This window comes from Lampetra fluviatilis, chromosome 12, assembly GCF_964198595.1.
Source record: "Lampetra fluviatilis chromosome 12, kcLamFluv1.1, whole genome shotgun sequence".
NCBI classification, from domain to species: domain Eukaryota; kingdom Metazoa; phylum Chordata; class Hyperoartia; order Petromyzontiformes; family Petromyzontidae; genus Lampetra; species Lampetra fluviatilis.
In genome coordinates, this window is record NC_136286.1 from 6,251,140 (window position 1) to 6,270,105 (window position 18,966).

Consider the following 18,966-nt stretch of genomic DNA (forward strand, 5'->3'; position numbering starts at 1 on the left):
TTCCACCCTGCCCCATCCCCCACACACACACACCTTTGCACCCTCTGCCATTGCGGTCTTTGTTCCTACGCCTGTCTACTGAAAGTAACTCCACCTACTACAGAGCCAATTCAAATGAGATAAACGTGTCGCTGGTCATGCTATACAGTATATGATGGTAGGTTACCAATTTTTTTGAAGGGGGGAGTTCTGGCTTCGTGATTATTGCACTGCCTTCGCCAAACTGCACTAACCAGAATGGTGAAGTATGGTTAAATAAACACCCTCAGGACTGACGGGTCATGTGGAGGTCTTCATCCAGAAGTGGATTCGCAGAGGGCTATACATTTTTATTGTTGTTATTACATTTTGAAGAGAATATGTTTTACAATGAATCCTGAAGTGACCTTAAAGTTCCTAATCATCATTCCTTTATAAAGAATCTTTACAGTTCCCCCCCCCCTTGTCACTTTTAAAACATGGAATGTGCCCTGCGGTGATTCACATTGACGCTACTTTCTAGAAGTGGTGGAAGGAGTTCGATAAGAGCAAAGGTCAATTTCTTGCTTAAGTTTTATAAGATCTGCTATTCGATTCCCACGGCAGTATATTAAAAGCAGAATTTCCACTGTTGAGCTAGGCCTCGGTAAGGTAATTTACCCTTTTTACTGGGTAAAAGGGTAAAGGGTAAAGGTGTCGACATGCCAAGGGGTAAGGTAAAGGATAGGGTAAAGGAAGTGCGGAAGAATTACCCGGTAGGGTAAAGATAGCGCGAAGTTTTACCTGGTAAATACCTTGTTTACCGCTCGCTAAAAGCTCCGTGACGCAGTCCGTGGCCTCCATTTCAAATTGGAATCATCGAGAGTATTCTATACAGTACTAGCTTTACTACCCGGCTTCGCCCAAGACTTCGATTATTGTCTTGGATTAATACACGGCCTACGCGGAGGGTGAGATGCGTGACGTCAGCAGGCACACTGCGTGACGCTGCCGCATGCGGGTGACATCACAGATGTGACGTCAACGCTCACTTGCCGTGCAAAATATATCCATTATTGCGCGAATCCCCCCCCCCCCCCCCCAAAATGCAAAAGTCTATTTGTATACTTTTTGCATTGTGTACAGTCTGGAAGCTGCCCACATGCCAAATTTCAAGTTTGTTGCATGTTGGGAAGTATGCTAAACATTTCGAACAGGCACACATATTCACATATTTCCCTTTTTTATATATATATAGATGAATAAAGCGCTCTACCTAGCATTTACCTGTTATAAACCTTTTTCATGTGTAGTACCCCAGCAATTACCCTGTAATCGAGTAATTTGTATGGGGTAAGGGTAAAAGGTAGGGTAAAGGTAGGCTCGTTGCTTTTGACCTTTTACCTTACCTTGCTAAAGGGTAAAAGGTAAGGGTAGAGTGATTGTATTGTGGTAAGGTAAAAGGTAGGGTAAAGATAGGCTCGTTGTTTTTACCTGTTACCTTACCTTGCCGAGGCCTATGTTGAGCAATGTTTCCAATTACAATAACATGGCATTTAAGAACGTTTTAAGTCCACTACCAAAACATTCCACATGGGAGAATTATTCTCACGTGGGAGACCAATATTGTGGATCCTATTATCCGCAATTTTTACTCCACTTATCCGCATGAAAACATACCAATATCAAGAAATAACAGGATACATTTGCGGCACGACTCTCCTTAACCACGAAAAATGCAAACAAAACTCGATGGGGGAAAACACGGAAAATAAGAAAGAATAGTTTGAACACCTGATGATGATTGCTTGTGTTGCAATCGAAACGTCGTGAGAATTATATTGTTTTATTTTTATTTTATTATTTCCATTCTACGTGACTTTACCGAAAGAACGAAGAATTAGAATAGCACCACAGATAATACGAGTTCCAATGGAAAAGAGAAGTCAAGAGTAATAGGCTCCATTGATAAAGGGCGGTCTGTTTCTACCTTAATCCCGACTTGATTCCACTGTACAGGATTACAATATTTGCTACACAATATATTGTGTGCTTCTTAATGTAGTGTGTGTTAAGATACGTAACAGAACGTATTTTTTTGGATATACACGTGCTTCCTTATTCCGTAAAGGGCCATAAATGTTGAAACGAAAAGATACGTCAGATTTTTTTTGTTCTTCCCTTAGGCCCTTTATGAGCGGTCTGTGCACATATATTTTCAGCACTGCACTATTTATCAATGATGTGCAAAGAGTCGTGTATAATATATGCGACTGTATTGTTGACGTCCAATTAAAAACGTCAAGGCATGCCCCGTGTATATATATGTTGGTAATATGTTGCTTGAAGAGGGCTTCCATTTTCCGTGGCTCCGACTGGGACCGCTAAAAGGTCGAAAACCATGGTAACTGCTGGCAGATGCTGTGTATGTGCATGTTCCGAGCTGTGGCGTACATTTGGTATTTCTAAAGGTCAAATCATTTATACAGCTTAAAATTTAGTTTCATCGCAGGCAGACACATGGGTGTTTATCAGGATATGTCTAGAATGTGTAAACACTCTCCAACTCTCCTTTCACTGTACAGTAATAAAGTCTTATTTTTCGTATGTTTTTTTGCATTCCTATAACTTAGTGTGTTATTCGTATACAGTCGTCCAAAGATTTAACAAAAGGTTAGTGATTCTTGTTCAAATGAGCATAGAGGTGGTATTCCTCTGCTTGCAGCCTTGAGCCAGTTGTGTAAATTCCACATTGCAGTGATGGGGGCGACAACAGTTTGACTTCCCCCACAGTAGGTACTCATTTAACGGGCCCTCTGAGGGATGATGGGCTTAGCAAATTCCCAACCAGGATTTTAATTCGCATCTTTCCCATTGCGAGCCGCTTGCCCTACTGCTGCGCCACCCGTCCCCTATAGTCCACAATACAGCCGACACCCAAGTGGCAGTTTTAATAACCACAGAAATGAATGCTTTGTGGACAGAACACCATAAAGGCCTGTTTGCCTTGTTTCCATGACCAGTGGGAACCACGCTGGCACGATGCTTGCACCGGCCCGATCCCAAGAGCCTGCGTTTCCATGACAGCCCACCCAGCAGGCAGCCGGATTCCCACTTAATCCCAGAACCGGGTCGCCATAGTCCATTCTCGCATTGAACGACAGACAAAATTGTCGCATATCCTCCGCCATGACCAATTAAACACCCACACCCCAGTGGCAGCGTTTGTGAATGACGAGACTGTCATTTTGTGTAGACGTTCCAATCTGCCCGTATCTCAGTCCCCTGTGAGTATGAATATCTGATGCTGTACTGTACAGCCAGGCAGAGCTCAGAACCAGTCGTGGTGTTATTAGGTCAGCGAAGTAACAAAATACGTGCACCGTGATATCTCTCGCTTGGTTTAGTTTCCGTGTTGTGTTCGTTTTAAAGTTCACAATAGATTGCAATGACTGTTCTAACTCGAGAGTAGAGTGGTCCGTCCAGTGCTCAGGACATTGTGAAATTAATTCGGCTACCTGAGTTTAATTCCCGGGCACGGCTAACACCAATGCTCACCAGCATGGTGAAGTATGGTCAAACAAACCCCTATGACCAAAAGTCCCTCCGCAGTGGAATTTATAAAGGGGTGGACATTGTATTATATGCTAACTTAACTCGTGTCAATCTTTGTTTCAAACTTTCTTTCAAGATTACTTACCAACCCCCACCCCTTGGCTGTAGAGGTTAGCTCGAGGGAAGAGGCAGTGGGAGGAGATGGAGTGGAAGGTGTCGAGTAAGTGCATGTACTGTAATCACATGCAGGTATGTGAACTACCCTTATCATCCCCTGTCTTGGGATTCGATGAAATGTCATAATTCACAGTCTCAGTTACAGCTGTATAATATATGAAGAATATTTGTTTTTTTAATCAATAGTTTGTACAGTTATTTTTGCTACGTGAGATGAAAAAAACTTTTACGTCGTACCAAGTATGGAGACACGTGGGCCTGGGCCCATCGGGAGGTTACTGAGTCAGTAACTCGACCATTCCTGGGCAGCACTGCATGGCTCCCAGTGGTTGTGAAAACGTGGCACAACCATCGAATACTATACAGCCAGTCCACTGGAACAGGTGACAGACTAAAGCATACAATCTCCATACCAACCATATCTAAGAGTTTGCAAATACAGTACGATCCACTGCTGAATGAGGGCCTCCCAAACACCATGCGGGTCGTGTGGGTTGTTTGACCGTACTTTTACAAACTGGTCTGTGTGGGTTGGTGAAGGCGGGGAGGATGAAACGTGTGAGTGTATAATTTTGCTACAGTGTGCCCTCTGCTGCCCACAACATAGCCCTATGACCAAGCAACTCTCCAGGCTCTCCATCCTGCTTATCTTTCTGAGAATTGACAGGATATGGCGCATTCGGGGCGATTTAGGCTCGAATGCAATACTGATCGGTACTCTACTACAACGTATTATTTGAAGTACATACCGGACTGATGTATATGGGTATTACAACACAAGTAAAAAGATAAATATAAAAAACTAATTGGTAAATAAGTTTTGTTTATGATTGTTTACAGGATTAACACACTCTGTTTACATGTATGGCTCTGCTTTGTTTGGGGTAGGTGTGCTTTAATTAAGAGTGGCTTAGACCTTTTTTTACTTTAAGACAGATATGTTTATTTCGAATCATGTTTTTGTATAAGCACATTTTTATTGATGATAAATAGGCCTACAATTTCAACAATATTTTCAAGTTGGAGAGATATGTTTGATAAAACATGCTTTAAACAAATACAAAATCTGGTAGATGTGTGTTTTTCAGATTTGCCATTGCTTGTCAAACTGGTTTTAAGAATGCTCGAGTGGATTTACCTCCAGTAGGGAGATGTGTGGGTGTTTTTTTTGGGGGGGGCGGAAAAGAAAGTTGTGTTTAATATTTTGCTAAGCCATGCAACCCTCTGGAAGGGCATAGCTGAATCACTGTAAAACCACAGAACGTGAGTAGAATGCACTTTTTAAAGTTGTTTTGGAAGAGACTGTACCTATACCACACCTATGTTGCACGCCATCTCTGAGTAATAAAGACCTGTCACTTGTCTTGTTTCATTGTCTCGCAGCACAGATGGACATTGCTTTAAAAAAGCCATAGGGGGTCTAATAACCATAATGAATGGTTGTTTCTGTGCTGCTCTTTTTTTATATGAGACTGCTGGATTTCTTTTTAAACACCAAGTGTGAGGGCAATGAAGCACATTGCCCATCTGTTAACTTATACACAGTTCATTTTTCTTAGTTTCTTGTTTTTAAAACAATAGACAATACAGTACACAGAGATTGCTGCCTTTGTGCAATGGTTATTACCCTGGATCCAGAGAAAGCCAGTTAGATTATATCTCCTAACTTGGCAGTTGAAACAATGAGCAAGTTTCTTAAATCTCTCCCCCCCACCCCACCTCTGTTCACCCAGCAGTATCTAAAGGAACACCACATTCAATCTATATGCAGGTCATATGTGGCGGGGTAAAGTTTGGGTAACTCCAAGATGCCTGGCCAGTGTGGAAGAGTAGGCCAAAATAGAATCTTAGAGGGGCTCTTTAAAGCCCCATCTAGTGAAGGCTCTTCTGCAAGCAGTGGTGTGAGTAAGCAATTGCAGGGCTCTACTTCTATCGTATTTTTAAAAAAGACAATACATCACGCAACAATGCATTGACATAGTCCCCATATTTAACAGCTGGCACGTGTGTACACACAAATTACAATGTGCATTGTTTGTGGATGGGAGAGCCAGGGCGTGTGCCTTCCGTGCTCTTGAGCAGAGACGTGGAATGAGTGGTCAAAATGGCCTGATTAGCTGGGTTGGCCAAGAAGCGTGCAGCACCATTGAACTGCTCTATAGGGGTAAGCCTGAGCCAAACAATGTGCCATTGACTATGAATGTTTTTCCTGCTGAGCTGCAACTGTGCAAGCTTTGTTTGACACACTGAGCCACGAGCAGTAAGCGGAAAGTTGTTTTGTTGCTCACATTTTTGGATCGTGGTTTAATTGCAGGGATTTTATCAGAATACAGAAACTTTCAAATTGTAACAAGAGCACGGTAGTGGCTCATTCATACATTTTAAAAAAGGACCTTTAAAGAAGCATGTATCTTAAAGGAGTAATTGTTTTGTGTACAGTAGAGCTGTTAGTCTCACGATTCATAGCCTAAAATTTGCAGCTACATTCTTAGAATCGAATATGATTCTTAACGGGTCTTGGCCAGCCAAATAAAATCCCCATTGAAATGTATGGCCGATCCGATGTCTAGTGCATAGGACTGGCTTAATTTCACCCTGATTCAAGAGTGGCATTCAGGCAAGACAAAATATATAGACTTAGCTGCTCAGTGCATACCAGTTGCGCATTGGCAGAGCAAAGGACTATGCCCAGGCTGGCCTCCACTAGGTCGTCCAGGCCCCACAGGCTCCCCATCTGGGGTAGAATCTGGCCAAGTCTGTGCAATCGGCGTCAGCTGTGCATTTTAGTGGCAATTCTTTCTGCCAGGAATACTCTTATATCAGCGCACAACTTTATCTATCTGTGATGAACGCTGCATTTTCCATCGTTTTCATGCAGGGGGCGCTGCAAACCTTCGCGCCCCCTGCATGAACGACGGAGGCGCAGGGACAGACGTTCGATTACGTTGGAATCGATCTGCAGATGGTGGTCTTCTCGCACGGCCAGCTCTATGTTGCCTTATCTCGATCCTGCAATCCCAAACAGGTGAAAGTCTGCATCGAACCGAATCCCCAGCAAGGCCATCTACTTAAGGACGAGAGAAAATTCACGGGAAATGTCCTTTTCAATTACGTCTTCCAGATGGAAAATTATATAAGCTTTTAATGAAGAAATACAATTATCTAATTCAAAACAATACAATTCAAATATATTTCATTTTAAAACTTCAAAACAGAGCATCGGGTGCTTGTGTGAATGCGTCTTTTGTGTGACATTTTTTTATGACTTTCCTGGCCGAAGGCCGTAAATGGTTGTGAGGGGTGCCATAGGCGCCACCGAACAACTCCTCGTCCTATCAAATGAATGGATATTTCAACATGGAATTCACCCATAAAATAATCTAAATTCCTGAAAATAATAATCCAGGTTGGAATCGTAGGCACATCCCTACAATGTCTTTCTCATTCCACAGCTGGCAAAATAGCCTCCACTAGAGGGAGCTTTAGAGAGTCTCTCTTGAGGCTATTTGACCTACTCTTCCATGCTGTCCAGACATCTTGGAAGAGGTGGAAGTACCTACACTTTAAGCGCATACAACCTGCTCATTGACTAACTGTGGTGTATCCATTCAATAAAATCTTGCTGGGTAAACGTGCGCGGGGGTGGTCATTTAAGAAACTTTCCCATTGTTTTAACTGCCACGCCAGGGCGAGAACCGACGATCTCCTGGACTGCGAGTCCAGTGTGCTAACCATTAAACCTTGTAAACATAGCAATAAAATACAATTCTTGTAGGAATCGGCCAGCTGTAATGATGTCCTCCCCATGGTCGCGTGGCTTTTTCTCCAGGTCCTTCGGTTTTTCTCTCCACGTTTAGAAACATGCTATACATTTCCACGTGTTAAGCCACTTCATTGAGCCATCATTGGTGGCCAGGTCGTTTCTAAAAAAAGATATAGCCCATAAAAAACTATACTTTAGTAGTAAATAGTATAATACTGTAGCTTTGAACTGCAAGCCCACTGAAGAGAGCAGGTAAGTAAACACTGTGGTAGTTCCTGCGTCCAACTTACTGTGGGCAGGCTGTGAACCTTCACATCGATGTGTCTGTACACATGCCAGGCGGTTTTTTTTCTGACTGTACAGTATTCACTACATATGTGCTTTGGAAAATATCCAGCTTTAATTGTGCGCAGACGACGGAGGTTTTCTCAGTTCTGTCTCCAAAATGAATGTCATAATACATTGCACGTATTCTGATCCGCCTTGAAGCTTTGCTTTGTTAGTACAGTTTCTGGTCTTGACTTGATCCGACATGTACAGTAAATCGTCTCTTGTGTAGGATAGGTGTGGGTGGAGTACTTGTGCAGTATATTAACTTGCTGCTGTAGCTCAGAGCGATATTCATGTTTACTGGTGGTGGCTTTTAGTGTGTACACCCCCCGCCCCGAGCACACTGCAGTGCTGGATGTCACGCAAGCGAAGTTTCACAGTGAATACGAGCCAGCAGGGAATACTTTACAGTGTGTGTGTGTATTTTTGTTGTTGTTCTATCTCATTCTTCCTGCCCACGATTCCTTTTTGTACACGTGGTGTTTTGGGAAGTCGCTTGACAAAGTACTCTGTGGGAAATGAGTAAAGAGTAATGGGGCAGATGTTGTGGAGATGTTGCCCATCTTGGGATTTGAGGGGGGCAATGTCTGCTGTAAAAGATGATGGTGCCTGGGGTCATCGCCACGCACAACGGCTCAAACTGAACACGTGCCACAGCTGGCCTGACCTTCAGCTTTCCCTTCTTCCTGTTATCATCAAGGAGGGCCACTTGTGTGTTCCATTCGAGGTGTCCTTGAACAAGTATGGGTTTTTTTTGTTCCCCCCTCTCGAACTTGTTGGGTTAAATATCATACATCTCCAAAACTGTCCTTGGAACTGGTCCACAAATCACATCTCGGCACCATAAGTGATATTACCTTGGGGCTAATGTAGAATATTTGTGGGTTTTGGATGTGCCAGTCATGTAACGCTGTGGTTAATCTGATAGCTTTTTCTTGTTTTTGCTTAGGCTCAAAACCTTGCTTTTATGTACACTGTATATATATAAAACTTGGCATATATGCAGCGGTAAGAAAATAAACAAAAAATTGTCTTGACCAAACCACAGCATATCATTTATTGGTACAGTATTTTACAATGCTGACTGACTGGTAACTTTTATTTTGTTCATTTTAAATAAAAGAATTGCAGTGAAAAGGCAGGGACTGACAAATAATCACCCCTCTGTGTGAATTGCTGTTCCCGCAATTTCCTCAAAATAGTTTCATCAGCCTTGAATGAAATCATCAAGGGATAGTCTGTTACCGCAGTATTTCATGAAAAATTGCTTTTGAGGTTACTGTTACACTTTCAGCTGTGCTCTCTTCACAATTGGCCAACCCTCATATTTTCAGAAAATATCCACATTATTATGCCGTAGGAGCATGGGTGATGGTGATGGCTTGGGAGAACTTCATCCAGCAGTAGATGAATCAGTACCTTGATGTGACGCACAGTATAGTCTTACCATTCCTAAGCTTAAATCTTGACTTAAAGCTTTCGTAACTGCAGGAATTCATATTCTTTGGATCGTTCGGTAAAGTCACATAGATAAGTTCAAAGAAAATAACCAAAAACTACGACGTTTCGATCGCAACACAAGCGGCCGTCATCGGGACGACCGCTTGTGTTGCGATCGAAACGTCGTAGTTTTTGGTTATTTTCTTTGAACTTATCTATGTGACTTTACCGAAAGACCGAAATAATATTAATTCCTAAGCTTATACAGTACTGTACGGCCATAAGCATAGTTTATGAAATGTAATACTGTATGAAGTGCTTTTCAGGTACATTGTACCATAATATTACGAATGAGACACATTTGTTGTCGTATTTACAAATCAACTGAAGCACGAGCATAATAAGCATACGTAACAATGTATTGTTGTGAGCGCGAGAGGTTGTATAAGCATGCTTGTGTTGTATTTCTCACGATGGATGTTCGTCGCTTTTTGGCTGTCGCGCACCCTATGTTTGTGCTCGAGAATTCTTTTGAACACCCAACAGCGCTGCATGTTTATTGTCACCTCGTTCAGTTCATTTATTAGGTATAGCCCTGTGAGCCATTCGGCTCTTGAATCGGGTGCAACCGCAACAAACAAAAACATGAGCAAGAAACATCTTAAAGTGACGCGCAACAGAAAAGTCCAGGAAAGTCTTCCAGACAAAGCACCGTATATCGTTGCTGTGTGAAAAAATCCCAGTTGTGGTGTTTGTTGTTGTTAAAGGTGCCGCACGGAAATGCGAACAATGCATCTCACGCACGTTTGAAACTTGTTAAGTTCACGTTTCTGTTCAAGCTATGTACAACAGTTTGCTTAAGTTCCACGGTAATCATGTAGTATCTATTTATAAAACCTCTTCGGTTTTTTTTTTGCAAAAAAGGTCGTTTTCCCAACTTTAAGAATATCAAAATGATTAATCTCAGTCGCAATAGGAAACCTGATGTTTACTGTGTACGCTATTTTATAGTAACTCGTTGGGCGTTGTTGTGGAGCATTGTGGGTAAAAGCATATGTAAACAGTCTACATCTGTCTAATGGATTTCCAGACATTATCAAGTTTTCTTGCTTAAACAAATTCTGCAGAATCATATCGGTCTCGAAAACCAATACCGTTAAGTTCGAGGTACCAAAAAAAGTATGTATATGTGAAAACAACAGAGCTGCGCTTATATTTAGTTAAATTAGGTTCTTGGGTCCTGTGGCGCTCAAACACACTGTTTGTTAGCCTCCTGATACGTGCCGTATTGCAGTACACGCCCGAGCTCAGGTGTGTGCTCAGAGCAGTTCATGTTTACCCAGTGTCTCTCAAAGGGACCTTTGCCTTTCCTCTAACGTTCAGCAGAGAGCTAAGGGGCGTGGTATAACAGTGAGAATACACAGAACGCTCACAAAGCAGTCTGTCTACCTGTGGCTAAAGTGGGAAATGCATTGTGCTGCTGACTGAAGAACACAAAGGACTTCCAAAGTAATTAATGGCCACCGGTGAGACAATTCTAATGGGATGAGAAAACACACAATGAAGCTGAATATTCTCATAACTTAAATAACGACCAGGGAGAGCATTGGAAGGGTGTTTGCATTGGTTAGATGCCAGTACATATATATGAAATGTGCACACAAAAAAAATCCCCTGCAGTGTGTTTAGGAAAAGAGTAGACGCAGTGTGTTTTTATTCATCATGATGATCCATACTGGACATCTGTGAAAAAGAGCTTCATAGCTTCTCGGATTCCTCCAGTTTCAATAATGATGCTGATGATTGTGCCTTAAGTGCGATAGTTTATGCTGCTTGACTGCTACCCCCTGTTTCCATTGCTGGCCAGTACCTTTGCCTGACTCAGGACACGTGGCATACTCTGCCGTTGTCATTCTGCAAACATTGTGTCCAGGGCAAAGCTCGCTTTCTGTTTGAATGTATAACCATTGTTCTCCAAAGGCAGCTACTGTCTGTCTTGCTTTGTGCTAAAGAAAATAATTCCTGTACACAGCAGTGGCCGGTGGGTAAACAGGCTGAACCGTTTAGGGATGGCCCACTAAAATATTACGTGCAAATTATTGAGAAATCAACATTTTATTATACTATATAAAAGCCTCTACATGTTTTCCACCAATATCCAAACACCAACAATATTAAGTATATTAACAGTCTCCTTATACGTGATATCGCCTTGCTTCTCTGTTCCTCTGTGAGATATGGAACCACCGCTTTCACAATATTCAGTTCAATGTAGAGAGGAAAGTAAAAGGGTCGTTAGCAATCGGTGGGATTTGACCCTGGAACGTACGTTGGTGGAGCACAAAAGTTATGATACCCTTTTGCAAATTATAGCCGTTGGATTAATACTTATTAGTTTAAGATCCGCAAATTAATTAACAACGTTTTTAAAACACTGTTTCAGAAATTGTAAATATGATCTTTGCCTAACTTAGCCAGATTGCCCAGGACGGTATTTTGGTGATTGACCATCTGTGAAGGTGTCCAAAAGTCAGACATGCACATCCGGACTTGGCTTGGTGGTTGGAGTAAAGAGTGGATTACTCTAAATGAAGATTATAGGGTGGAAGGTTCAACGGTTCCATTCATTCTATATGATCTGTACTACAGAAGTACTCATCTTATCTGTGCTATCTGCAGATTCTGTAGTTCTTGAAAACCCATGTGTGGGTATATTTTTGCTATTACCTGCAATTATCCATGGATTTTCTCTGTGGATCGGTGGGGTAAATTCACGGATAATACTATCCACAATATTTGCTCCCCCCCCCCCTCACAATTCTGTATAAAATGAGTTTTCCTATATTATTAACAGTGAAGTCCTCAAAATTCATAATTAAAACAACATTTTGAAAGAGCAAGACATGTCATACAGTTAGTGCTAGTTTCTTAACAATATATTTATTTGATATTTCTTGACTTAGATTTGAAGCTTTCGTGACTGCAAGGATTCACATTCTTAGTTTTTTTCGGTAAAGTCACGTAGGTAAAAAATTTAAATTAATAAAAGTAAAATAAAATAAAAATAAAAATCACCACGTTTCGGAGGCAACACACGCTTCCGTCTTCAGGTGTAACCGTCACAGCACGATTGCTGTTTCAAGCAATCGTGCTGTTTCAAGCAATCGTGCTGTGACGGTTCCAACTGAAGACGGAAGCTTGTGTTGCCTCCGAAACGTCGTGATTTTTATTTTATTTTTATTTTAGTTGTATTAATTTTTAATTGTTTACCTACGTGACTTTACCGAAAAAACCTAACAATATTTCTTGACTTGCCAGACATGTTTCTGTTTTCAGAATTTTAGCTTCCTTGTATAAATTAAATATAGTTATAATAACCTTGAAAAATAATAGATACGGTTTCACATCCTGCCATTATTTCTGTGAAAATGTTCCCGCAGAGATTCACCCATACTGTTTGAGAATGTAAATTTAAACACTGTATATGTCTTGAGATGAAATTGAGCTGAGGACTAAAGCATTTCACAGAGCACAGTGAGGTCTCATGGAATGTTACATCTGCAAAAGTAGAAAATGGAAGATATATTGTTATGACATGGAAAACTATGAGTTATTTGACACCTGCCCGTGACAATGTGCAGTGACCCGTACCACGAGTGTCTTTAACATCCAAAACATAAAAACGCATTGGTGTTTGATGAGCCAATTCTTTGTTAATATAATTGACATAAATTGTGTGGTAGCATTGTTAGTTGACAATGTTCCACCACATGCGCCTTAACACGTTTTCACAACAGAGTAGATTAAAACGCACCTTATTTTTCAGAATTGCTTTTTGGGAACCATCATACCTCGAAATGTTATAGATTTACAGCGCAGTTTAAAGGTGAAATATGGCTCAAGGCATCAGGGAATCATGTCGCATGTGTCTCACGCTATATACCCCTTGTCTCACCTGACAGATGTACGTGGCAAAGGTGTGTCACGCTTTTCTGAGTCGAACACGCACAATCTGTCAACCCTGCTGCTACACAAGGGAGGCAAGGAGCTCTTCGTGGGTGCGCGAGATGCCATCTTCGCCCTCAATGCCGACGAGGTTGCCGTGCAACTGAAGCCCAAGGTTAGCAAAGAGTTGGTTGTGGCTGGGGTGCTCAGAGGTTCGAAGCAATGAGCTGATACCTCTGAGAATCCTGGGTTTGAATCCAAGCAGGCGCCCTTCATAAAACCAGGTTCTCAAGTGTCGTGAGTTAATCATCTCAGCCCGGTCACCAGTGACTGACTCTACACACACCAAAATACATGAAATCTGCAGTCCAACTCGAGCCCAGTGTGAGAAAACTGAAAAGTTATGCAGATGGCTCAGAGGTCTGAACACTGCTTAAAATCTGGGTTTGAGATGCAGGCAACCATCTGTGATTAAACTGGGTTTGAAAGTGTAGTGACTTGATGGCATATTTTTTTCACTTACTTTGGCTTATTCCAGCTCTGAGACTTAAAAGCACTGTTAGAATTGTCCAAATATCCTAATGCACAACACTCCGGAAAATTACTTTTCAGACTCGGTGAGGCTTTGTTGAATAAAATACATTCATAACAATGTTTCAATGTTCATAATATTAATTCTATCAGCAATGATGGCCAGAAACCAGCAACAACAATGGCTGGAAACCAAATAAAATATGAGGAGATTATACCAGTGTACCAGCATAGGGTCATGTGTGTGTTTTTACAATGTTTTTAATATAGTAACAGTTTTTTTATCACATTTTATCTATGGTTCAAAATTTTAATTTAAATATCAATAAAAACCAAAATGCCAAACTTTACAGCACACTGAACTGTGTATGAAACCTTGCATTGCAATCGAGGTCGCTTAATTTCCTGGCTGCTACATTTTCTTCCAGATCAGCTGGCAGGCATCTAAGGAAAGCCGTTCAGAGTGTGAGCAAAAAGGCCGGAAGAACGAGGTTTGTGTCTTTTTGTACAGTACATTCTATAGCGTGGTATTTTGTATAACATTGTTCGGCAGTTCTGTAAATTAAACAAACTCACAGTGGAATGTATTTAATTTACAATAGTAATAAGCATGTACAATTTTCAGGTAATTATCTATAGTCTTAGAAAATATGGCTTATTTGTAGAAAAAGTCATTAGTTTGACACATACATTAAAATGAATGCACCATCACCCTCCCTATGTGGATGAAAGAGTCAGATTATCTGAATGTCTGACACGTGGAATACTTACCTGAATTAGTCATAATTGGTTCGACATACTACATCCAAGTAAAATGGATTTCATTATTATACAATTACCCACATCTCTATAGCGTCTTAGATGTACGTCTGCAATTGTGGAACTGCCCCTACGGCTATGGAACTGTGTACTGGATTATTATTGTAATAGATTAATTTGGGGAAGAGGAAATATATATTTCAAATTTAATAATGCAATACGATAAAATGTGGAAGCAATATGTAAGATAAAAATAAAGATTCAATTATGAATCACCAGTGATGAATATATGGCTTTATTTGTCTCACGGAATTTATATTATTTACGCATTAGAACTTGTTACTGGTATAATGTTTGCTGTTATGATGTTTAATTGTGAGTTTTAATTTCTAGAACTTTAGAAACTCTTGTTACAATTATTACAAAAATTATGTTTATATTTGTTTTTTTATTTTTTGCGATCTAGGACCTTTTGCTGTTACGATGTTTTAAAACCTTATGTTTTATTGCAAATTTGTATTTCGTGTAACAGAAGCTCTGTACTGTTATCATGTACTATATTTAGTTTTACCCAGGTCTCCCTTGAAAAAGAGACTTATTTTCTCAATGGGCTCCTACCTGGTAGGAGGTAAAGTAATTGTATTATATTTCAAATAATAATAAGGCAGGTGCAATATTATATAACTAGATTGTTTTTAGTATGTGAAATCAATCTGCCTACCATGCCACATGATTACATTAAGTAACATCCAGAGATAATGTTTTGTGACCATTTGTTCTTCAGACACAATGTTCCAACTTTGTTAAGTTCCTTCAGTTTTTGAACGAAACGCACATTTATGCTTGTGGAACATATGCCTTCCAGCCCACGTGCACATACGTCGTGAGTACTTCGCTCATCACAATTTTTCTTTGCACAGTTCAATGTGAAATTCACTCTCATGTATTATGCACTACACGTTTATGTACAATTTTACTTAACTTACATATTACGTTAAATTTATTATCATGGTGCTCAACAGAATTCAAATGAGTTTGTACGAATGAAAGATGGAAATAACGTGGATATCTTGGAGAATGGCAAGGGCAAGTGTCCATTCGACCCTGAGCAAGGCTACACGGCACTAATAGCTGGTAAGGAATTTCATTTTGTTACGTCAATTCACACGTACTCCAGAATATCAAGATGTGAACTTAGCTGTTACGTTCATGGTGTAAGCTCCGAAACAGAAACGTAGCAGTGCACTTTTTCTGTGCGGATTGTACCATGGTGTTATGGTAAGCACACTGGATTTGCAATCCAGAGGTCCTCACTTAAGTTCACTCTTCAGGCGCGAAGTTAAAACAATTGGCAACTTTCTTACATATCGCCACCACCACCACCTTTGTCCACCCAACAGTATAAACAGTTATAGCACAGTTAGTCATATGGCAGGTCGAGTGGGCGATGGGCACTGTCCCGTGCTCACGTCAGTGGGAAATTACTTTGCTGCTGGAGAAGCTGTGCTTTGTAATTCCTGTTTTTTTTTGTAGTAAGTGGACAATGGATTACAGCATCTTTGTTCATTATACATAATCGTGCGACTATATGGGCCGGTCTCATCTTGATTTGTCCTGTTATGACGCTTGTGGTTTTGCCAAAAAGGGCACATTGGAGACATTTCATACTTTGTCCAACACTCCTTCTGCTACAGAGAGACTGAGGTCATGTTTGCAAAGATCATCAAATATTAAAATAAATATATATTTTGCTTGTTCGAGCTTTGCCAGTTACTGAAAAGAGACTATTCTTGTGAATCATTCACATTTATTTTCTGGCCTAAACATTAGGGTATGTTACGTGTATGCACTTATTAACAGTAAGTGGTGCCTGTGTTTCCCTAATTCTGTTCACTGCAAAATAACTACAGTGCAGCATTTATAATGAGAAGTGTATTTCCCATTACAATATATATTTTAAATAACATAATTTAGTATGGAGAAAAACAACATGTGCAATTGATATAAGATATATTTATATATTACATGTGTTATAAACTTTAATTCTGCAAAAAAATTCTCAATGTGATGTTTCGTGGCTCAAAAAAAGCAAAGTACAACCTTTCTGCACTTTGTAATTGAATTCTGAAAAGGTTCAGGTTAAGAAAATTTAAAAACGGAAACACCTGCTGATAACTTCCTCTGCGTAATTATAAGTATTTTGCTGCTTCAATTTGGGCCCTGTAAATCAGTGGAACAAAGAGCTTTGGTTGTTCTTCACTAAAGGGACGATTATTGCCCTTCTCTGCAACCAAAAAAAATCATAATTCCCTAGCACTTTTCTAATTTTTTGCCTTTTTTAATATGAAAAAACATTTACAGCTGGCAATACCTGGCAAGCTGCGAGCCACCGGGAAGTTTTTTCAGGCAATTTTTAAAGCATTCTGTGTGCAACTGAGTGGACGTTAAATACCTTGTTGATGGCATTCATGGATATATCAATCAGTAGGTTTGCATATGGCAACACACAGTATTAAATGTGCACTTGTTTGCATTTCTCTTCACTTGTTTTTGTTGCATTATTCACAAATACATCTCACTGTGAACTTACATTTCTTCACATGGTTTCCTGAATAGCCGCGGTTGGCTGAGCCATTAAGGGATTCGTAATAAGCAAAGTAATTTGCTCTTTTTACAACTGAGTGGCATATGCTTAATGTAGCACCAACTCATCTGTCACGTGATGTTGCTAGACATATATAAATGTTGTACTGAGTCGTCTCTGTATTCTGAGCTACCAGTATCATCTTTTTAGACAGTGTTTTGTATTTTTGTGGCCATCATGCTACCACACCCCTGGAAGCTTAGCTGATTAAAGCTTGCTAATTGTAAAAAAAAGCAGAACATTCAAGTATAGGCAGAGGCAGTAAATGAAGTGAGGCACTGACCCATTTCTAAAACACAGAAACGCTTTTCTGCTGTCACGGGAGATGCCATCACTCGAAAATAAATGCCCTACATTATGAGATTTACTAAATAACTTGTTATCCCAGTGTTACATTTTGAAGCATACGAATGTAAAGAGCCACCACCTCTGTTAACATAGTTTTTTGCTCACATTACAGTTTGTATTCTTTGGTTCTTTCGGCAAAGTCACGTAGATAGAAAAAATAATAATAAAAATAAAGTGAATAAAAATACCACGACGTTTCGATCGCAACACAAGCGGTCGTTATCAGGAAAAGGGGTTAACCTCTAAAGGCACACTGTTTTTAAAGGTTTGGAGATGGGTGCAGCCCAAGTGTATCAACATCACCAGCAGCATGGGCGGGGCAGCAATGGCAATGCAGCAGCAATGGCAATGCGGCAGCAATGGCAATGCAGCAGCAATGGCAATGCAGCAGCAATGGCAATGCAGCAGCAATGGCAATGCAGCAGCAATGGCAATGCAGCAGCAATGGCAATGCAGCAGCAATGGCAATGCAGCAGCAATGGCAATGCAGCAGCAATGGCAATGCAGCAGCAATGGCAATGCAGCAAAGGGACGCCAGGAAATCACTGCACGCCGCTCCACACACCACACTGCTGACAGTGGAGGTTGATTCACAAGAACACACAAGTCAAGTCATGACCCAGAGTGGTTGATGACATCTTTCCAATGATTGTTGAGTTTATAACCATCCTCTCGGTTGAAATTGTGTCTGTGTCTATATATGGATGGCTTACATTTTTTCTTTGCTATAGTGCCTAATTTGTACTTGCCTCACGTGCATGCAAACAAGCGAATGATGTATGTAAAAATCACATCCTACAACTTTTTTAAGCACATCCAGTGGATTTTGTGGCTTTGAGGTGCTCGTGAGAGTTTCAGAATGGTGTTAATGACCAATGACATCTGCTGACACAGTTTAAAGGGTAAAGTTAAGCATATCTCAAAGGACCGCAACACCATTTGTGTGCGAGTACACACAAATAATGGAGCCCTGTCATTAACACTACCTCAAAAATGAAACTTAAATGTAAAGGTTAATGTTTTGATCAATTACCATATCGCGCTGATTTTTTTGCTCAATGTATTTTGTTCACATTTTATAGTTTAGAATAAAAGTTAATGATTAGGAAATGGTAACTACAGTATATGCAGTGGTTGGATCGTGGCACATGACGGTAATGAAAGAGTGTGATGGTGGTGTAGTTTTCCCAGTCTGTTTGGGGTCGTTACTGGCCAAGCGGTGACGCGTTTTCCACTGATTGAGGTTTGTGGTATAAATCTCATAGGCCACCCTGGTTATTACCGCAAGTGTATTTTCCGTGAAATATATTCCATCTGTATCACAGTGGATGTTAAAGATCCCCTGGCATTATTCGAAATGACAAGGGCCACTGTGTCGGCTTCTTGGTTCGAATTTGCCAAACTTGAAAAATTACCCACAAACTACTCATTTTATATTACACACACGGCAATCATTGCCCTCTACTGGCAGACTGATGCCTGCTTTCAGGCTAGGTGCTGAGTCGGTGTGTGCCAC

General features: G+C 40.6%; 1 protein-coding gene across 2 annotated transcripts in view; it reads left to right on the forward strand.

The window, feature by feature from the left end:
* LOC144935092 (semaphorin-4C-like) overlaps positions 1-18,966 on the forward strand; it is a 59,161-nt gene that overhangs the window by 17,186 nt on the left and 23,009 nt on the right. For both annotated transcript variants that reach the window (XM_078861462.1, XM_078861464.1), the window contains exons 3-6: positions 13,186-13,343; positions 14,128-14,190; positions 15,243-15,341; positions 15,481-15,592. In XM_078861462.1, coding sequence (XP_078717588.1) covers positions 13,186-13,343; positions 14,128-14,190; positions 15,243-15,341; positions 15,481-15,592 — 432 coding nt within the window. The remainder of the gene's footprint in view (positions 1-13,185; positions 13,344-14,127; positions 14,191-15,242; positions 15,342-15,480; positions 15,593-18,966) is intronic.